General features: G+C 40.3%; 1 protein-coding gene across 1 annotated transcript in view; it reads left to right on the forward strand.

The window, feature by feature from the left end:
* The window catches only part of cachd1 (cache domain containing 1), a 96,910-nt gene that overhangs the window by 58,071 nt on the left and 19,969 nt on the right, over positions 1–18,870 (forward strand). Inside the window, exons 5-16 of the mRNA XM_063460289.1 lie at positions 3,908–4,034; positions 6,558–6,702; positions 6,796–7,009; positions 7,098–7,247; positions 9,965–10,234; positions 11,115–11,264; positions 14,174–14,297; positions 14,391–14,508; positions 16,380–16,548; positions 16,641–16,783; positions 17,559–17,740; positions 18,558–18,668. Coding sequence (XP_063316359.1) covers positions 3,908–4,034; positions 6,558–6,702; positions 6,796–7,009; positions 7,098–7,247; positions 9,965–10,234; positions 11,115–11,264; positions 14,174–14,297; positions 14,391–14,508; positions 16,380–16,548; positions 16,641–16,783; positions 17,559–17,740; positions 18,558–18,668 — 1,903 coding nt within the window. The remainder of the gene's footprint in view (positions 1–3,907; positions 4,035–6,557; positions 6,703–6,795; positions 7,010–7,097; positions 7,248–9,964; positions 10,235–11,114; positions 11,265–14,173; positions 14,298–14,390; positions 14,509–16,379; positions 16,549–16,640; positions 16,784–17,558; positions 17,741–18,557; positions 18,669–18,870) is intronic.

An 18,870-nucleotide genomic window follows, 5' to 3' on the forward strand; every position in this document is an offset into this window, starting at 1 on the left:
TTAATTATTTTTTAAAAAGTAGTAAGTCAAATATTGTCAAATATAGCTTAGTAAAAGTAGTGTTTCTTCACAAATGTACTCAAGTAAAAGTAAAAAGTATGGTGCAATGAAGGTAAAAAAAATGTTCTTCTAAAACTTAAGTAAATGTAACAGAGTAAATGTAACTCGTTACTACCCACCTCTGCTTGCAGCAGTTGTATGTCATTATTCCCACCTTTAGCAAATACTTTAATTCTGACACAAAACACAGTACATATAATATTTACTAAACAGGAGAAATCTAAACATTTTCCATAGTTTGCATGGTTTGCATTCTAGTATATACAATAATGAGAAGGTGTCTGTGTGGTTAAGGGGAGTGTGCTGCCTGAGAAAAGCACAGGAAGCTGGGCAGGAGCAGTCACTAGTTGTGAAATCACTTTACTTCTGGATTAGCTGGAGCTGATTTTGCACTCAGACCTCATTGACTCAAATTGGCAGGCTACAGACCATTTAATGTGTGCTATAGTCAAACATTTGCATTCTTACATACAATGTTATTTGGTAGAAAAGTAAGTAAAGAAAACAGAAATTCACAGGAAATAAATGCTGCTGTGAAAGCATTTTTAAAAGTTTAATACAAATATCTTTTCTTGATCTTATCTTTTCTGTGTTCATGATGAACACAGTGTTTTTTCCATTGATGTAACACTTGTTGACAGAATGAAAGACAGGGCTTTACTACAATCTCCTCAAAAAGAAATATATTAAAGTGGGGCTAGAATGAGGATACACTTTGGAGAGTGCCACTGGAAGTGTAATATCTGGATCATAGTAAGTGAGGTCATTTGCTGATAGTCAAGAGTAGTAAGATTGGAGGAAATGGCTTTCATTTAGTTCCAGTTTCTTAGCTTGTCTCAATAAGAAGATCTAAACATTTGTGGCAGAATGGAGTACTGTAGCCTGACAGATGTATACAGAACCCTTCTTCCACTGTCAACACAACTGAGTGGTTCCTGTTTATGTGAAGCCCGGAGAGACGGATGGAGTGGCTGGGCAGGGATGATGTATGATTGGCAAACCTGCTGTGTCTCCAAAAAGATGTTCCTCGCCAAGTAAATGTAGCCTGGCGTTGCAGTTTATAATGTTTGGCCCTTGGACAGTTTCACAGCAGCTCTCTGATGTATCTGTTTTCTGTAACTTGTTTAAGCGTTAGTTGAACATTTGACTTGGGATTTTTTTTCCGTCCCACCCTTAGAGGAGGGAAAACAACTGTGGTTTGTAATGTATCTGGAAGGTTGGAGAAGGTCAAAACAAGTTCTCTTTAGCAGGTGATTAATTTAATGTGATCACAAGCCAAGAACCACATTTTGGGGATCATAGAAACCCAGCTGACATGCAATGGCTGGTAGTTAGCATGTCTGGGAAAGACTGTAGCTATAATTAACAAGTAATTTTAAATCCAATTTGAGGTAATGGAAAAAATCTTACAAATAACAAGAATTAGTCAGCGAAATGGCAAAATGGCTGGTGAGAAAGTAGAGCTGCTAACAAAACCACAATCTTTTTTTTTTTTTTTTTTTTTAAATTTCTTGCTAAAAAAGTAAACACTCCAGTAAGACTAAAGTCTTTGCAAAGAAAAAAGGATTGTAGTCTTGTGTGGCTAATAAAACCAAAGTAGTTGTTCAAAATTGCCATTTGTGTTACTTACTTTCTTCAGTCTGCTGCCAAATGTAGATGTACATTAGGAGGACTGTTCATTTATAATAGTATTGTTAGTTCCTTTGGCATACTGAGGCTGATTGGATTCACCACGGCTGGTCTGCATTCCTGTATTTTAATCAATCAAACGCTGTTTTAACAGCTGCATTGTATTATTTTAATGAAGCCTACTTTGATGGTTACGGTCTATTTCTTCTCTGTCTCTGTTTTTTGCCTTGTGAAGGACCCAAAGTTTCTATTTGTGTCTCGCTAGCTTCACCCCACCCCCCACCCCGCGCCTCATTGTGAAAGGCCGTTTTGTGTTGCAGTCAGTGGAAAGGAAGTTGTTGGCTTTGTGATGGGGTCTCTGTGAAGATACTGTTGACTTTGTGACCCAGTTTAAAAAAAAAATCACTCTGTTAGTTTTAAGCAAATAGGCTTCAGGTCTCTGCAGAGGTTGTATTTGGCTGTTATTTCTAGAGTCTGCCCAATACTGGAGTTCTCAGGGTTGGTGAGGACATTAGGGAAGTAAAATATTTTGCTAACAATATATCCGCTAATGTATAATAACAGCTAATATTCTTTATATGCTCACATAAAATAAATAAAATATAAAATAGTATGTGTATCTTTTTACCCCCCCACCCCCCCACCCCCCGAAAACCTTAAAATTATTGTGAGTTAGTAATGATGCAAATAGCCAATTTTAGCATGTTTTTAAATTATTAAAGTATTTTGTATTAATTTCTTCTGATTAAAAATATAATCACAGTTCACACAGTGTTATCACAGCAGGCTGGTGAATAGGTCAGTAGTACCTCTGAAGCCTTAGCTATGCTTTACAGGCCTGCGAGACTCCGCTTGGGTCAGGGTGGCATAAATGTTTGCTATTAGACAGTGAGTGCGATTGGAATTGTAGGCGTCCACATGTCTGCCTGACAACGAGGGCTCGTCCTTGGAGAATTTACATTACAATGAATCGACTACACATATGCTCAAGAAGTATAAAAGAAGCATAACAGGATTGACTCCTTGAACATCACGACTCCAGCTGTCCCTGTAAGTATAATTGAGTATAATCGTGACTAAAGGGGGCAAATTTAGCAGTTTTTCTATTCAATTCAAATCAATTTTATTTATACAGTGCCAAATCACAACAACAGTCGCCTCAAGGTGCTTTATATTGTAATGTAGACCCTACAATAATACATACAGAGAAAAACCCAACAATCATATGACCCCCTATGAGCAAGCACTTTGGCAACAGTGGGAAGGAAAAACTCCCTTTTAACAGGAAGAAATCTCCAGCAGAACCAGGCTCAGGGAGGGGCGGCCATCTGACGCAACCGGTCCCAGGATTCTTGCTTATGTTTAGCAGACTGTATCACATAAGTAGAGTTCTAATTTCAGACAAAAGCCAGACTTCAAATACAAGAAATTTAACCAGTAGTTTAACAATTTGAAATTATTCTTCATTAATTTATGCTGGCACAGTTGTGTATGGTGTAGCCAGGCCTAAACAGATGTATTTGTCCTTGTCATATGTTAAGATGTAAGCAAGCCTGACTATTTATCTGTTATGAATTTCTCTATCTGTTATGTATATATCTAATGAGGCCTGTAATAGAGAGAGAGAGAGAGAGAGGTAGTGGCATGCAACAGCGGTTTCGATTATCCAGGGTTGTTCTCTGGAGAGTATTTCCTGTCTACTCTCCCTCCTGTACAGCGCTGGCATTGTTAGATATGTTGTCCTGTGTTGTAGCAGCTGCACATGTCTGTCTCATTGTGTTAAACATGCAAGATACTATAGGTCAAATCAGGTCAGATGTATTTTTAATGCTCAGTTTTTAATGCAGTGCCTGGAAGAGCTATACAGTCTTATGAGCTATGGACAGGACAATATGACCAGCAACACTTTATGATCATCGCCATCAGGCGTCGAGGTGTTATTGAAATGTAAAACATCACTGCAGTGATGCATGAACATGTCGTGTAGCATATTTCTTTAGGGCTGATCTCTCATGTAGATGCTTTGTCACTCACTTGCGGTCTCACTCCTGAAATATGTAGTGTTTCTCACAACTTGCACGCCAAATCCAAACAAGAAAAGCTTCCAAGTGTGCTGAACTTTCTGACTACATATTTTCCCATTTTCCCCATTCAGCTTTAGTAATGTATTTTTCTTTTTTCTTTTTCCTTGTTCTCACTCGCTCTCTCCCTATTGCAGTGTTGGCAGACAACCTGAAGTCCAACCCGGGTATAAAGTGGCAGTACTTCAGCTCGGAGGAGGGCATTTTCACAGTCTTCCCCGCCCACAAGTTCCACTGTAAAGGAAACTACGAGCACCGCAGCAGGTATAGAACAGCCACTGTCGCTTATAACACGTGTTGTTGTACTTCAGCTGTTTTCAATGTAAATAAACAAGATTATAGGTACAACTTGCACTTTGTCAGCAAATATCACACATAATAATGGAAAAGATTGTTCAAGTGTGATGCCACGGCAGCTCATTCCTGCCTTCATCTTCCTCACCCTCTTCCACCCCCCTCCCCGCCTTCCGTCCCTCCTCCTCTGCCAGTTGCCGTGGGGTGGCCTAGAGGGCATGTTGATGGCATCCTGCCCTCATACACCCCGACCACACATGCCATTGGTAGGAATGTGGCTCTTTACCACTAAAGCCTACTGGAATTTCACACCTCCAATGTTATGGGTTTTTTTTTTCCTTCTCCCCGCCCCCCACCCCACCCCATCGCTGAAAGGCATCTCTCTCGTGCTCCCTTGTGCATTTCGCATTGGCCTCTGTTTTCTTTTTATTATTCCTTTTGAGTTATTGTTTTTTTTTTCTTTTTGCTGTTCAAGTCAGTGAGTTTGGCGTGCAGCCATGGGAGAAATGACGTTGCTTGGCTTGCTTCAAGTATGAATGAGGCTTTGTGAGTACATCACTCGTGTTAGTGTCGCTTTGTCCAGCAGACCACACACAAAGAGCCACTGACCCCCTACAGTCTGCACCGTTCTGCAGCTCCACCTGCTTATAATACAAGCATAACACATACAGTGATACCTCAAATGACAAGTGTCACCAAATCAATGAAATATTGTTACACACGAGCGGTATGCAGCCGAATCTTCAACATTTGATATACCGTGTTTGAACTATTTTTAATTAAACATTTCATTCTTTTTTTTCTTTCTTTTTCTTTTCTTTTCTTTTCTTTACACTTGACACAGTATCCCAACTTTTTAGGAAACTTAGTTGCAGTAAGCAGTATTTTAAGACCAAACCAATGCTTTCACGCTATGTTGCTTGAGTTGCTTCTGAAAGAAACATGTCATTACTCGACAACAGCCACACACGGTGGTAGTTGTTCTTTAGAGGTGAAATTTTCCACAGTAAATGCTGCAGGTCGTCAGACAACTGTAGCCTCACTTTTCCAAAACAAATTCAGTTGGTGTGTGGAGAGGGGGGAAGTAAGATGTAAACAATAAATCCTGTTTTGTTTTGTTGAGACTTAGACTCTTAGTCCTTATTCACTGAGTTTAAAAACATGAAGTGTTTTTGTTTTGAGAAGGTTGATGACAGGTCATATTGCTGGATTTCAAAATATTGTCATATTTCTTCAAACCCCAACCACAATCAAGCATTATTAACCAAATATCCTTACTTTTGGATGATTCTTTTTTATATAGCTGCAGGTTGGGTAACACTGTGTAATCCCCTCATCTCCAACCGGTCGCAGAGGATGGCCGCCCCTCCCTGAGCCTGGTTCTGCTGGAGGTTTCTTCCTGTTAAAAGGGAGTTTTTCTTTCCCACTGTTGCCAAAGGGCTTGCTCATAGGGGGTCATGATTGTTGGGCTTTTCTCTGTTTGCTCTGTATTATTGAAGGGTCTTTCCCTTACAATATAGAGTGCTTTGAGGCAACTGTTGTTGTGATTTGGTGCTATATAAATAACAAAATTGAAAATTGAATAATATGGTCCACAACTAACAGTGTAATTCACCTATAATTAAATAGACTTTCGATGCATTTTATTTTAAATTGCAAATTAATTATATTTACTTACAAATACTTAAAAATATGTACACTAGAATAAGAGGGTAACAAATCAGGTGTTTGCAAGAAACAAAAAATAATTATACTGTAATTAGTTTCCATAATTTGTATGTAATGTATAAGTAATTTCATGTAGTACATGAGTAATATAAAATGTTGCCTAAGTCTAGGTATTTTACAGGCAAGGACACAGAAATGATACAAGTACTGTGCAATTTCATCCTAATTTTGAAGGAAAATAAATATTATCCCATTTTGCATGTTAATACAATGCGCATTTTGGCTTGCAGGCTGTATTATGGCGTGAATTAAGCAGGTGTTTTAACACCTTTAATTTTTTTTAACATCTTCATAAACTATTCATTCTGTGATGTGTATGATGGATGTCTTATTGCATTTCTGCAAAATTACCCAAAAGTAACGTAGTACTTAAAATTACTTGCAGTATCTTTTCCTGTAAAGCACCCAGAGGTTATGCACTATGTAAAATTACTTACACATTACTTACAATTAATTATGCGCTGCATAAATTTACTTACAGTATTATTATTTCTGTGTATCTACCTTTAACTATTTGTAGGTGAATATTGTTAAATTATAATTTTGAATAAAATACATTGAAATTCCATTTAATTACAGGGGAGTTATGTCACAGTTGCAGACTGTATTATAAAGTGTTACCAACTCTGTAATGACAGCATAGAGTGAAGAAGGTGCCAGACTTCCTCTAAAACTATGAAACTGCTAGGCAACAGAGTATGTTTATAATTTAAAACTGATATCAGTCCATATCCCGCTTGTGTATCTGTGTGTGTACTTGTGCAGGCCTGTGTACGTTTCTGCAGTGCGTCCACAGTCTAAACACATTGTGGTTATGATCGACCACGGAGCCTCCATAACTGACACCCAGCTTCAGATCGCCAAGGACTCAGCGCTTGTTATCCTGAATGCCATAGATGAGCATGACAAGGTTTGTGAAAGGGGACGCTTTTCTTCATTATCAGGTATCTGTATTTACATCTCTTATCATTCTTGGTTTGATGGCCCTTTTGCTCCTTCCCAGATCTCCGTACTTTCGGTGGCAGAGACCGTTCGCTCCTGCTCTCTAGACCAGTGTTACAAAAGTCTGCTGTCTCCAGCCACCAGCGAGACGAAAAGGAAGATGAGCACCTTTGTGTCGAACGTCAAGGCGTCTGATGGAGCCACGCAGCATGCAGCTGGCTTCGAGAAGGCCTTCCAGCTGCTTCGAAACACCACCAGTCACAACAAACAGAGCAGTAAGTCTCAGATAAGAAGACACTAATGTAGATTTAGCATGTTTTCATCACTGAGTTTGATAGTAGCAAACGTGCGTTTGTGCATCAGCCACAGACATGGTGATCATTTACCTGTCGTCTGGCGTCACGTCTCGAGAATCATCGGAGCTGGTGAAGAGAGCCACGCTCAGTGTGGTCCGACAGGAGAACCGGCACCTCAACAACTCGGTCATGATCCTCACGTACGCTCTCATGAATGGTGGGTGAAAACTTACTCAGGTTTTCTGTTATAAGGAACTATTCGACACAGTTAATGAAATTCAGTTTTTCCATTTACCGTACCTCTGGACGTGTATTTTTTTTTCTCTACACTTCTTGATCTGGTGCTTCATTCCTTTTGGCTCTGCTGGGACTTAAGGTTAGAGAGGTGCTTTTGAAACCTCAAAGGCTTTTTGTTTTCTGTGTTTGTGCCTGTCTGTGCAGTAAGTATGCTTCCTTTTCCTCTAAATTTGTCCTTGTCCTTCCATCTGCCTCCTAATTCCCGTCTCCCTCTGCAACACACGTACACCCGTGTCTGCTGCGCTTGCTTTAGTCCACCATTAATACAAATTATTTTTGCATCGAGAAATGGAAATGAGGTACATCTAAGAGCGGAGAGAGTGAGACTTCAAAGAGCGTGCTGCTCACTCTCTGTGTGACTGACAGAGGACCTTGGCTCTTTAAAGGGAGATGATGAAAAGGATGCAGAAATCTATCCTCCTCTGAGTTTATTAGCATTGCATATTCAGAAAAAACATTTGTATTGTTGCTGATGCTGCTGCACACAGCTGAAAGGCCTGCTGTGGGAGTCTGATTCCCTGCATCCCCTGCCAAATGTGAAGTGCTGATTGTTCAAGGAGATCAGCAGTCTCCTGTGTTTGTCTCTGTTGTCCACCTCTGTTACCAAAACAATGTCTGATACTCTGACCAAAACACTGTCTTGTCAGCTAGAATATGGTTTAAAATTTCCACTGGACATGTTGATGCTATCTAACAGTTGCACTATTTAAAAATAAACCGCTCGCCATATTTCTGACCGGGGGGAAAAAAGTAAACCTTAGTCATGTAAAACAGAGAATACACTTCTTTTTCTTCTTTACTAACCAACTAATACACTTATATATAATAATATGAGATATTTTTAGCCATTACCTGATTTTAGACCCACAAGTGAGTTCACAGTACAGTACCATGCAAGTCTTGAGTCACCCCTCATTTGTTTGTTTTGCTGTGAAAACCAGTTCATTGAAACGTGCAAACATACATGGAAATACATCATATAATCATTTATTATTGTTGTATTCCTGAGAAGTACTCTTCAGGAGTAGTTCTCCAGGCTTTTTGAAGGACATTTATTGCTCTTTGGAGTCTGGGGGGGGCAAACCCATGACTGATTACTAATATTACTATTACTGGTTCCATTCTTTTTTTTCTATCCCAGTATGCTTTTATTGCTGTTTGGGATCATTGTCATACTAAAAAATGAAGCCATTCCCGTTCAGATGCTTTCCATATGATATGACAGTTCTTGAGTAGTAGTCAGGAGTCACTTTGCTCCTCAAAAGTATTATTTTATGCTTGTCAAAATGTGGTATCTTTGGCATTTAAAAAAAAAAAAGAAAGACAAGGGAACCTGTCCTGGAAACCTACTGGAACTATTGGTCAAGATAACTTTCAAAGGATTATTACAAGAAACCAAGCTATAAAGAAATGGGAACTGAGGGGGACATTAGTGTTGATTTCACAGAATTATCTTGCAGTAAACTCAATTTCTTCTAATATTAGGCTGTTTAAAGGTACTCTTGGTAGTGGTAGAAACATAAAGAAGCATTGATTTTGCAAGATGGTATATGGTGCACATCTACCATTTCATTTTTTTTTTTTTCTCGTGCAGGCCTGTGTCAGATTGAATGAAAAAGCTTGTTAATGTCAGGTCATAGCAGTCACACCAAACAAAAGACAAAGGAGGTGAAAAGAATGATGGATTGCAAACATTTTTTCCCTCACAGGTTCAAGTGAACAGATACAAGTGGATAAAAAAATCCACTCTGGTTGAAACTGCCGCCCATGGCTGCATCGGCTCCCTTGTCAGGCCCAGTGTAATGATCACAGGAGCAGAGCCCTGGCATTAAAAAGGAATTCTGCTGTAATCCATTCAGCGATTGGATACTCGCTCTATCCTTCCCAATAGGTTGTCAGATGCCAAATGTTCCATGTCACAGCTGTCAGGGCCAGCCACAGTTATCCGTCCTCGTCTAAATGACCTTATGAGGCTTGGAAAGATGGTCTGAAGTGTGCATTAAGGTCTTAATTGTATATTTTCTTTAAAGCGATAAGGGATTCGTTTATGTCACAATCTCTGAGCTTGACAGATGACAGCTGGGCTTGGCAGATGCATGGGACTGTACGGGTAAAAGCTTATAGAGATCACAATGCAGGATCACAAGTTAGGGCTCGCTGGTGATGGCAAATCAGTTTGAAATTTTGATAGCAGTGTTAGTTATGATCCAGATGACATAAGCTCATTGCTGATGACCAAGAAGATTCATTGTGCTAAAAATTGAACTTCTCGTTACAAAAATTGTTTTGAATTAACTGACCGTTTGGTGGAAAGGATGTGACTTCTTCTCTTACTCCTTCAAGGAATTGTCTTGTTGCTAGTAGGGACATGGAGAAGAGTGGGTTGCCTTTTTATAATAGAAATTTGAGTCATGCGCTCTTTAGTGAAGAGCTGTTTACTCTTTTTAGCTCCGTTTCAACCACTCCCTGCTCTTTTGATTTGCACAATTACCCCGTCCAACAGTCCTGTAGCCAAGCCATCTGCTATGGATTTGTTCCTAATATCCCTGCTTGATTAAATCAAACAAATTCCGTCATCGAGTCTACTCTTTTTTTTTTTTTTACGCTCATATTCTACACCGCTCCCTCCTCTTGCAGAGGGAGTTACAGGCCTGAAGGAGCTGGCCTTCCTGAGGGACCTCGCCGAGCAGAACTCATTGAAGTACGGCGTTGACCGAACATCTGACCGAGACCGCTCGTCTGGGTCAGCAGGAGCTTCAGTAATGCCGGTGGTGAAGGGCAGCATGATGGTGCTGAACCAACTGAGCAACCTGGAAACGACAGTGGGGCGTTTTTACATCAATCTGCCCAATCGCATGATTGACCTGGCTCGCTTCAGCCTACCCTACGCCGACCCGATGGGAGATGGTGAGTAGTGTGGCCCGAACTGCACCAAAGGAAACTTCATACTGAACTGATGCTGAACCACAACTGGCAGCCATTGCTTTGTCAATCCTCATGGTAGTGGTAAATAGGTAAATAAGGCAAAAAAGGAACACGTCATTATATGGGCACACACTATTACAACAAAATTAATATGACAGCGCAGTGAGTAAATATAATTAAAAGGTAAATGCATTGTGCGGATTATTACAAAATCCCTGCATTGTGATACCATACTTATCACGAGGAAGTAATATGTTGAGTTACTCTAATTCCCGATTAACTTTGAAATCCTCACATTTAGGCCAGTTGAGACTTTTTTGACAGCGTCAACACCACATTTAATCTTTTGTTAGCCTCAACTTTTCAAAATGTAAAACAGTCCAGCCACCACTTTAATCACACTATAGATTTTGTTCTGTCATATGGCATATTTAAATTTGCAATAATGGATTAAAAAGCAGTGGGTAAAAAATGCAATTGCAGTAGATGTATTTCTGTAAGTGCTATAACTAAGTTTTAAAGTTGTTATCCAATTCAGTGCCATGTGCCAATACAGTGCCGAGCAGCTAGCTAAACTCTACAGACGTTGATCATCTCGTATTATTGTACGCTCTGTATTATTTAATGTTATTTACAATATAAAGTACAATATAAAGCGCCTTGAGGCAGCTGTGATTTGACACACTATATAAATGATAAGTGGACTGGTTCTTATACAGAGCTTTTCTGCTCTCCTGGAGGACTTTATAGGTGCTTTATACAACACGCCTCATTCACCTGTTTACACCCATTCATAAAAGCGCTTAGTGTGGCAAGCTTAAACCTGAAGTGAACCTTACATAGTTGCCTGTACTTTCCACAGGGTTTATTATGACTGTGAGCCGGCCGTGTTATTTTGGTAACCAGCTCCTGGGAGTGGTTGGGGTGGATGTGAACTTGGCGTACATCTTGGAGGATGTTACATACTATCAAGACTCGCTCGCGTCATACACCTTCCTTATTGACAACAAAGGTGAGTCACACAGAGGTGGTAATCAGCTTAGTGCAAACCTTTTCATCAGAAACCAGTCTCTTTCTGTCACTCTCTCACTCACGCACACACAGACACACACGTGTCTTTTCATGATCGCAGAAGAATCGGCAGGATTACCTACAGCCAGACTTTTTTGTTGTGGTCCGCCTCAAATCTCTTCTCGACTCGTTTTCTCTTCATGTGCAGTAATAACAGTTTTCCCAGGTAGTGCTAAACGCAGTGGGGCAAATCCAAGTGTCACATTGCCACTTTTGCTTGGCCTCGCCTGCACAGCAAATATCAATCAGGAAATTAGTCCGTTTTTTAAAGAAGCACACTTAAGTACACTTTGTTGTTTATTTGCTTCTAAATGGAATTACACTTCATTTTGTGTCTCAGCTTCCTCCACAGGCATTACGCTTTATTAGGCTAGCTGGCGTCTTGTAGGTAGCACTGGCATTTCTTTGGCATTTCACTTTGTCGAACCATGCCTCAGTGGATTGCCACGCCACATTACAAATATCGCTCATGTCCGGTCTTGGTTTGTCTTGGCCTTGGCTGAGGGGGTTCTGACTCAATTACTGGTGCTGTGAAATGGCTAGGTTGTGCTCTGTGGGCCTGGACAGAAATGACATTTAACAGTCACCGTTTTGCTAGATGGCAAAATGGCATTAGAAGTGATACCTTTTACTTACACCGAGGAATATTTGCTGAAGAGTTTGTCTTCCTGACAAGCTGAAAACATGAAGAACAAAAATCAGGTTTTAGAAAAACTTGTTTTTAATATGTTTTAAATATGTTGGTGGCAATAAATAGATAAAATGAATATGCCCAAGTACAACTGAATTTAACCTAAACCCTTAACCTATAGAAGTGGGTGTGGAGGCACTTTTATTAGAAATAAAAATAACTTAAGTGTTTTTTTGTGTGTGGGTTTTTTTTGTTTTTTTTTTTGCTTCAGGAGCTTAAAAAGAGTGAGTCGTAGGCGGAGTAATAATTCGAGAGAGCTGAGGGAAAGCATATGAACATGTTCAGCATATTTCTTACTATTAATTAGCTAGCAATAATTAGCTTTTTGGCAGTTCTGTGAATTCAGTGCTTTTCAGTGAGTCTCTTTTTTGCCCCCCTCATCTAAAATGTCTGTTATTGTAATAAATATTCCATCAAATTACAAGTTATTACTGTGCCGTGGTTATTAGTGCTCCAACTCTGTAAACGCTGACAAATGAGTCCCATTAAAGTTATTAGCTGGCATTCAAATCGTCTGCTGCCAATTAGAGTTTAGGTAAATACATTTAAAGTAAACATGCAGCTGGCAAAAAGCTCCAGGAGTACAGAACTGAAAACAGATTAGTCCATTTAAAATATTCTCACATATGAGAACGTGTAGCAATATGTGTTTACCAGTATACAAGTCTGCTTCTAAAATGGATTTAATAGAAGTGCGTATATACTGTATGCACTGTAGTTGTAGCAGTGCATAATTGTAAATCTTAAAATTACGCACTGCACTCTCTCTTTCAGTAAATATACAATACTCACAAACACAAAACTCCAAGATTTTGTTTTTTAGATCTTTCGCACCAGCACATATAAAACGGCTTATTGTCTCTCCCAGAATGATTACTGCTTCTTAAGAGCCGTTTATCACAGTACCACAAAGTACTGTTTGCCACTAGGGCAATTTTCAAGGCTAGATGCTGTAATTTTGCACAAGGGAAATTTAAGATGTTGGTAAAGGCTGTGCTTCAAGTTTTAAAGTGTGACAAGTAACTAAAGACGTCTCCTCCTCCTAACCAGCAGAAATGATCCTTTCCTAACTTTAAAGTCTTAGATTGTTCCTCTATTAAGCCTCGGAGGAGGTGGCCTTACTATAGTTTACTTGATATCATAATTTATTTATTCAGAGTGTATTTACTTTATAAATGGAAACAAGTTTCCAGATTCACCTGGAATCCCAAACTGTAGCATTCTTACTGGTTTATAAATATCAGGGGCACAGGCGAGGACTTCAGTCTTCCTGGCATTTAATAGCCCTTTATAAATCATGTTTCCCTCATGCATTGACAGCTAAATACCAGTGTTAATGTTGACAGCAAACTTTTGACTAAAATGTCATTTAGTTTAGTCATAATTTAGACATCAAAATTCTTTTAATTCTAGTTGAGGTTTGATGTGTTTTTACCTGTGAAAGTTGCGCCACACGGTTTGCAAAGCATCTTATTTTCCTTGACATCAAATGCGAAATGTGTCCATATGTGGACGCTTCTCTTTCTCTCAAGTGTTCACATTTTGTCACGTTTTCATGAGAAACTGGGAGCATGGGAGCGTCCCCTTCACCCAGTCCGTTTGTCAGCATCAGATTAAATTATGTGCGTCTGACCTTGCTGCAGAAAGAGATAACTTCTGATTGGATCCCATCCAAACCTGTCCTGCCTCTTTACACAGCTTAATTAATTCTGATTGGATCTTGTCGCTCCAGAACATTTTCATCTAGATTTTATTCCTTGAAGACCGTGTCAGTCCATTGCATCATCGTTTTTGTGCTCGTGCATGAGTTTTTATTTAGCTGTCGTCTTGTTTTCATCAGGAGAAAATTGGTTGTTGACGACGTCTGTGACAAAAATTATTAGTCAAGGAAATTAACATAGCTACCTACAGGAAGGCCTGCATCCTTAGAATCAACCCTGGTTTGATCCCTGCTGTAAAGTCTAAGCATTGAAGACACCGATCTATTGTTTTGTGAAATGGAAAGAAAATTTAGGCTATGATTTGCACATTAATTTGGCAAAAAGTATGACTTAATGCTGAGTAATAACAGTATCGTTACTAACTCTGCAGTATTTATTTACTGTGTTGGTCTGTGCTTTTGTGTAATGTAACTGCAAACTGGTTGTTTAATTTCTCAGGCTACACCCTCATGCACCCCTCTCTGACACGGCCCTACCTGATGACAGAGCCTCCTCTGCACACAGATATTATCCACTATGAGAACATCCCAGGGTTCCCTGCTGTCCGGCAGAACATCCTCAGGTGAGAAAGGACAATTGCATGAATTTAAAAACAAAGCCATGGGTGGATAGATATGCACTATACTATGTGGCTTTTTGTTTTTTGTTTTTGCAGTCTCCCTTTGGGCAGTCAGATCATTGAAGTGCCCCTTAACTCCTCTCTGTCCTGGCACACCAACCGTCTCAGGGACAACAGCAAGGATGCGTACAATGTCAGCTATGCCTGGAAACTGGTAGGTGCCCCAAAGGATAAGGTAAAAAGACGCTAAACAAATGCCCCCTGGTCACTGGTGACATTTAGTTTCCACAATAAACTTCAGCTCACTCTTTCGCATCTGCAACCACACACCCAAAAAAAAGACGTGTTTATGTTTAAATGCTATTTCATCCAAATATAGAAGAAGTCTTGTTATTTTTCAGACCCTTTCATTTTACTCTCTGTATATATTCAAACCTTGCCAGAGGGGAAAGAAATATGTAAATGCAACATCGAACAAGAGGATAGTACTTTCAGAGCAATGGCAGTAGGACAGAGTGAGTGTAGGCAAAATGATTGTGCCTCCCAAAAGGGAAGCTTACACAGTCAGTCAGTGCTCTGGGCCAATGAGCCATTATTATGGTTGGTGCACTGAAGATTTCATTTACTTTCTCCCCGTCTCTCCCGTTGCGGTCCAAAGCTCTTTATCATTCTCATTGTGTTAAAGCAGCATAGAAATTATGCTCCCAGCCTTTATGTCTTCACCAAACCTCCACCGGCCCCACCTTAAACGAGCTCGTCTGAATGAAACCAAGAGCTCTCATACTCAGAAACTGTCTGTCCCCCCCGGATCCACGTTTCCCACAAGGCCCTTAAGTGCCATGTTAAAGGAACAGATGGGGAACTGGACGGCAATAATATCATGCCTCACGCGAGTCTTTTTGCTTTTTGACATTTCAGTTTTTTTATTATTATTTTTTTGGCAGGAGCAGAAATATCACACTTAATTTTAGACATTTCACTTTAGGCTTTTTAAAAAGCTTTTGACATTTATTTATTTATTTTTCTTCAGGCATTAGAGCTCCAACACGTCACCTTTGCCATGAGTTTGGCAGCAGTCTCCATTTTTTCTAAATGAGCTTTCCAGAGGCAGAAAAAAGGAAAACAGAAAATATTTTTTTAATATATTTATTTTTGCCTCTTCCCTCCAAACAATCTGTTTTTTGCTGTGCAAATAATATGTCCACGAGGGCCCCTTTTTGGATTGTATCATTATTCATGTTTGCTCTAATTTGAATTGTAAATCTCCTGGGTGGTTCTGAAAACTGTCTACTGTACATTTGAGTGTGCTGCATCATTTATTTTGGGAGGGGGGGAGTCATGAGAGCAGGCTTAGCCTTGTGTGGGATTCCTTTAGAGCCGGTTGCTAAAGCGGGCGCATTTGTTTGTGTGCTGCCCATAAATCTCTGGCGGTGGCAGCTGATGGGAAACACAGAAAACAGAGCTGGTATATATGGGTGCTGTCAGAATCTCAACCACTGCTAGACTTCAGTCTATTAAAGATGTGACACCATATTCCCTTTGGTCAGCTCACGAGGCCGCAAAAGACGAGCGCCGGACATTATGTCCAATTCGAGAAAGTGCAGTGAGTACATCCTTCTCTCTGCAGTCTGTGGCATTGTTTGGAGCTTGAAGCATCAAATACTCTGGATTTTCCTTTCAGCCCCATGAAAAACAACAGTGAATGGATCATCTTAAGTGCAATCAGGCATTCATTTTTTTGTCCACTCTTACCAACACATTAGCGAGCACTTGTTGCACAGTTTAATAAAAATAAGCACTTCCAGTTATTAATTTTAATTAAAGGCTGACAGTAGTAGCAGACACATTTCCTATTTACTCCTATTTATTTAGTAATTATTAAAACTGCATTGCTTTAAACTTCATATTTGGGAACAATGACAATTTAATTCTTGGGCAGGATGAAGAAGCTTAGGACTGAAAGCCAGAGAAAGCTTAGGGAAGTTTGAAAATATGATTTTAAAAGAATTATTTGGAATACTGTTGCCTTAATCTGTTTTTTAAATTTAAAATTAAGCTCCCTTCTCTCCTTGGCTTGTTCTCTAGGTTCAGGACACGTCGTTCATCCTGTGCATTGTGTACATTCAGCCCGAGATTCCAGTGAAGCAGCTGAAAAACCTGAACACAGCTCCCAGCTCCAAGCTGCTCTATCATCGTTTGGACCTGTTGGGTCAGCCCAGCTCCTGCCTGCACTTTAAACAGCTTGCCACCGTTGGTAGGAAGAGCACAGAGCTGGACTAATGTGATAATTCAAGTAAAAACACTGATTAGCATCTCTGATTGTCCCTCTTTCTGTTTCTTTCTCAGAGTCCCCAACTGTGATGTTGGCAGCTGGTAGTTTTTCTTCACCCTATGAGCACCTCAGTCAGCCAGAAACAAAGCGTATGGTGGAGCACTACACTGCCTACCTGAGTGATAACACCAGGCTCATAGCCAACCCAGGCCTCAAGGTACCTGAGGACAAAAAGCCTGAGAACACGCACACAGTTCATACTGAAGGACGGACTGAATGTCATTTACCGCTGTGTCTGTGAAGGTTCTCAGTCGGTCATTTACCTTTACAAACAGCCAGCCTTGCAGTCGAGTGACACGCACTCACAAAGTGCCGTACCTGCCAGTACACGCACTCTTAAACATATCGTCAGGCTTCTTACACTGGGACTATAACTAAAAAATGTAAATCGATGTGCTGCATCTTTTAAAAAGGGGACAAAACTCCCACATGGATTTTGGCATTCTGTGTGCATTCCTGTCCTGGGGGGAGTTTGAGTTTGAACTCCCAGGCCCCAGTCCCAACACTGATTCCCAGGCTAGTCTTAAAGACCCCCTCCAGTGACCTCATCACCCCTTTCAAACTTAGAAGCTTGTCTGAAAGTGGGATGTGATTTTTCAGGGCTTCAGGCCTAATCAAGTTGCATTAATCACTAAATGGTGGTTTTCTAAGCTTTGTTCTGGCCTTGTGACCACTATTCTAACACTCCTGAGCAGAGATGGGATGAATATTTTCAGGTTTAGGCACATCATAGGAGGGTGCCTTTTAAAATTAGCAGTAGTTCAGTTTTCTGTTTTCCTTATGGGCTGACTGAAATCCAAATTGCCAAGAGTTTTTATTCACTTTGCATTCAAACCCAAATGAAATTTTCACCAGTCCAGCAGTTTTTCCTCCTCTCCTTGCCTGCCCCTCACTGTCCATCTCTCTCTTCCTTTATACTTCCCCCTCTATAGTCCTCTGTCAGGAACGAGGTTATGGCAACTAGTCATGTTACGGATGAGTGGATGACACTAATGGAAATGAGTAGCCTCAACTGCTACATTGTGCGCCGTTACATAGCAACGCCCAGTGGGGTGCTCCGGATTTACCCAGGATCTCTGATGGACAAAGCCTTCGACCCAACCCGCAGACAATGGTGAGGCTTACTTTGGAGGGTGTGAAGAGGAGGAGAAAAGAGCTGAAGGCATGTGTGTGCATGTGTTTTTAGGGAGCAGAAAGGAAGTATGAGATAGAAGTAAGTGTGTGTGTGTGTGTGTGTGTGTGTGTGTGTGTGTGTGTGTGTGTGTGCTTTCCAATATTAATAAGCCTAGTCCGGCTAACACGTTTACAAAATGTAGAATTTTAGTTTTTTTTTTCATTATTGAAACATTAAAGTAAGATCTATAAAAAAAAAAAGGTCAAGTGTTTTCTTTTCCCCAAATCAGGCCATTTGTGTATCAGACTGTACATAAAAAATGGACATTCCCCGTGTAGATGTCCTCGTTTTGTTTGTTTTTTTTGGATTTTCTTTTTAAAGTCTTGAGTATTGTCTTTTCGTGTCTTAACCTTTTTTTGTTTTTTATTCAATTAGTTTGGACATTGAAAGATTAGGCTTTGCTATTAGAAAGGTGCATTTCCTGTCAACAGTGATGTTAATTGGTTTGCTAGTTCTCCATTAGTGAAAAACAGGCCTAAAACAAAATGTACTTGCTTCCATCTGACTGAGAGACCAAAGAGACTGCAAATGTCTCTCCCAGCTCCCAGATGATGTAAGTTTAGGGATTCTGAAGCTATTTGAATCTCACAATCACTGCAGCAGATCTTGTGTTGACGACTATTCCCCTTAGAACCCATAAGAACAGTGTTTCCTGTAGCATTTCCTTCTATGGCCACAGTTGAGTTGAGTTATCGTTGGGAACTGCAAAAGAATCACTTCATGTTGTATCCCAATGACTGTGTGCTGTTTTGCGTAGGTACCAGCATGCTGTGGCTAACCCTGGCCTCATCACCTTCACGGGGCCGTACCTGGATGTGGGTGGGGCCGGATACGTTGTCACAATCAGCCACACCATCCATGCCTCCAGGTGGGAGCACTGGTTATGTTTGGGGTTTTTTTGGTTTGTTTTTTTTTTTTCGGGGGTGTGGGCGGGTGTGGGGTTAAACACAGAATGTGTTATATTTTACTGCACCAGAGCAAAAGTCAAGTAAAAATTGCCAGCTCTTTTTATTAGATATTGGAGAGCAGACTCACTGTTGGTATGAGTAAGAACAATCATTGTGGGCAGC

This window comes from Pelmatolapia mariae, linkage group LG17 (assembly GCF_036321145.2).
Source record: "Pelmatolapia mariae isolate MD_Pm_ZW linkage group LG17, Pm_UMD_F_2, whole genome shotgun sequence".
Taxonomy (NCBI): domain Eukaryota; kingdom Metazoa; phylum Chordata; class Actinopteri; order Cichliformes; family Cichlidae; genus Pelmatolapia; species Pelmatolapia mariae.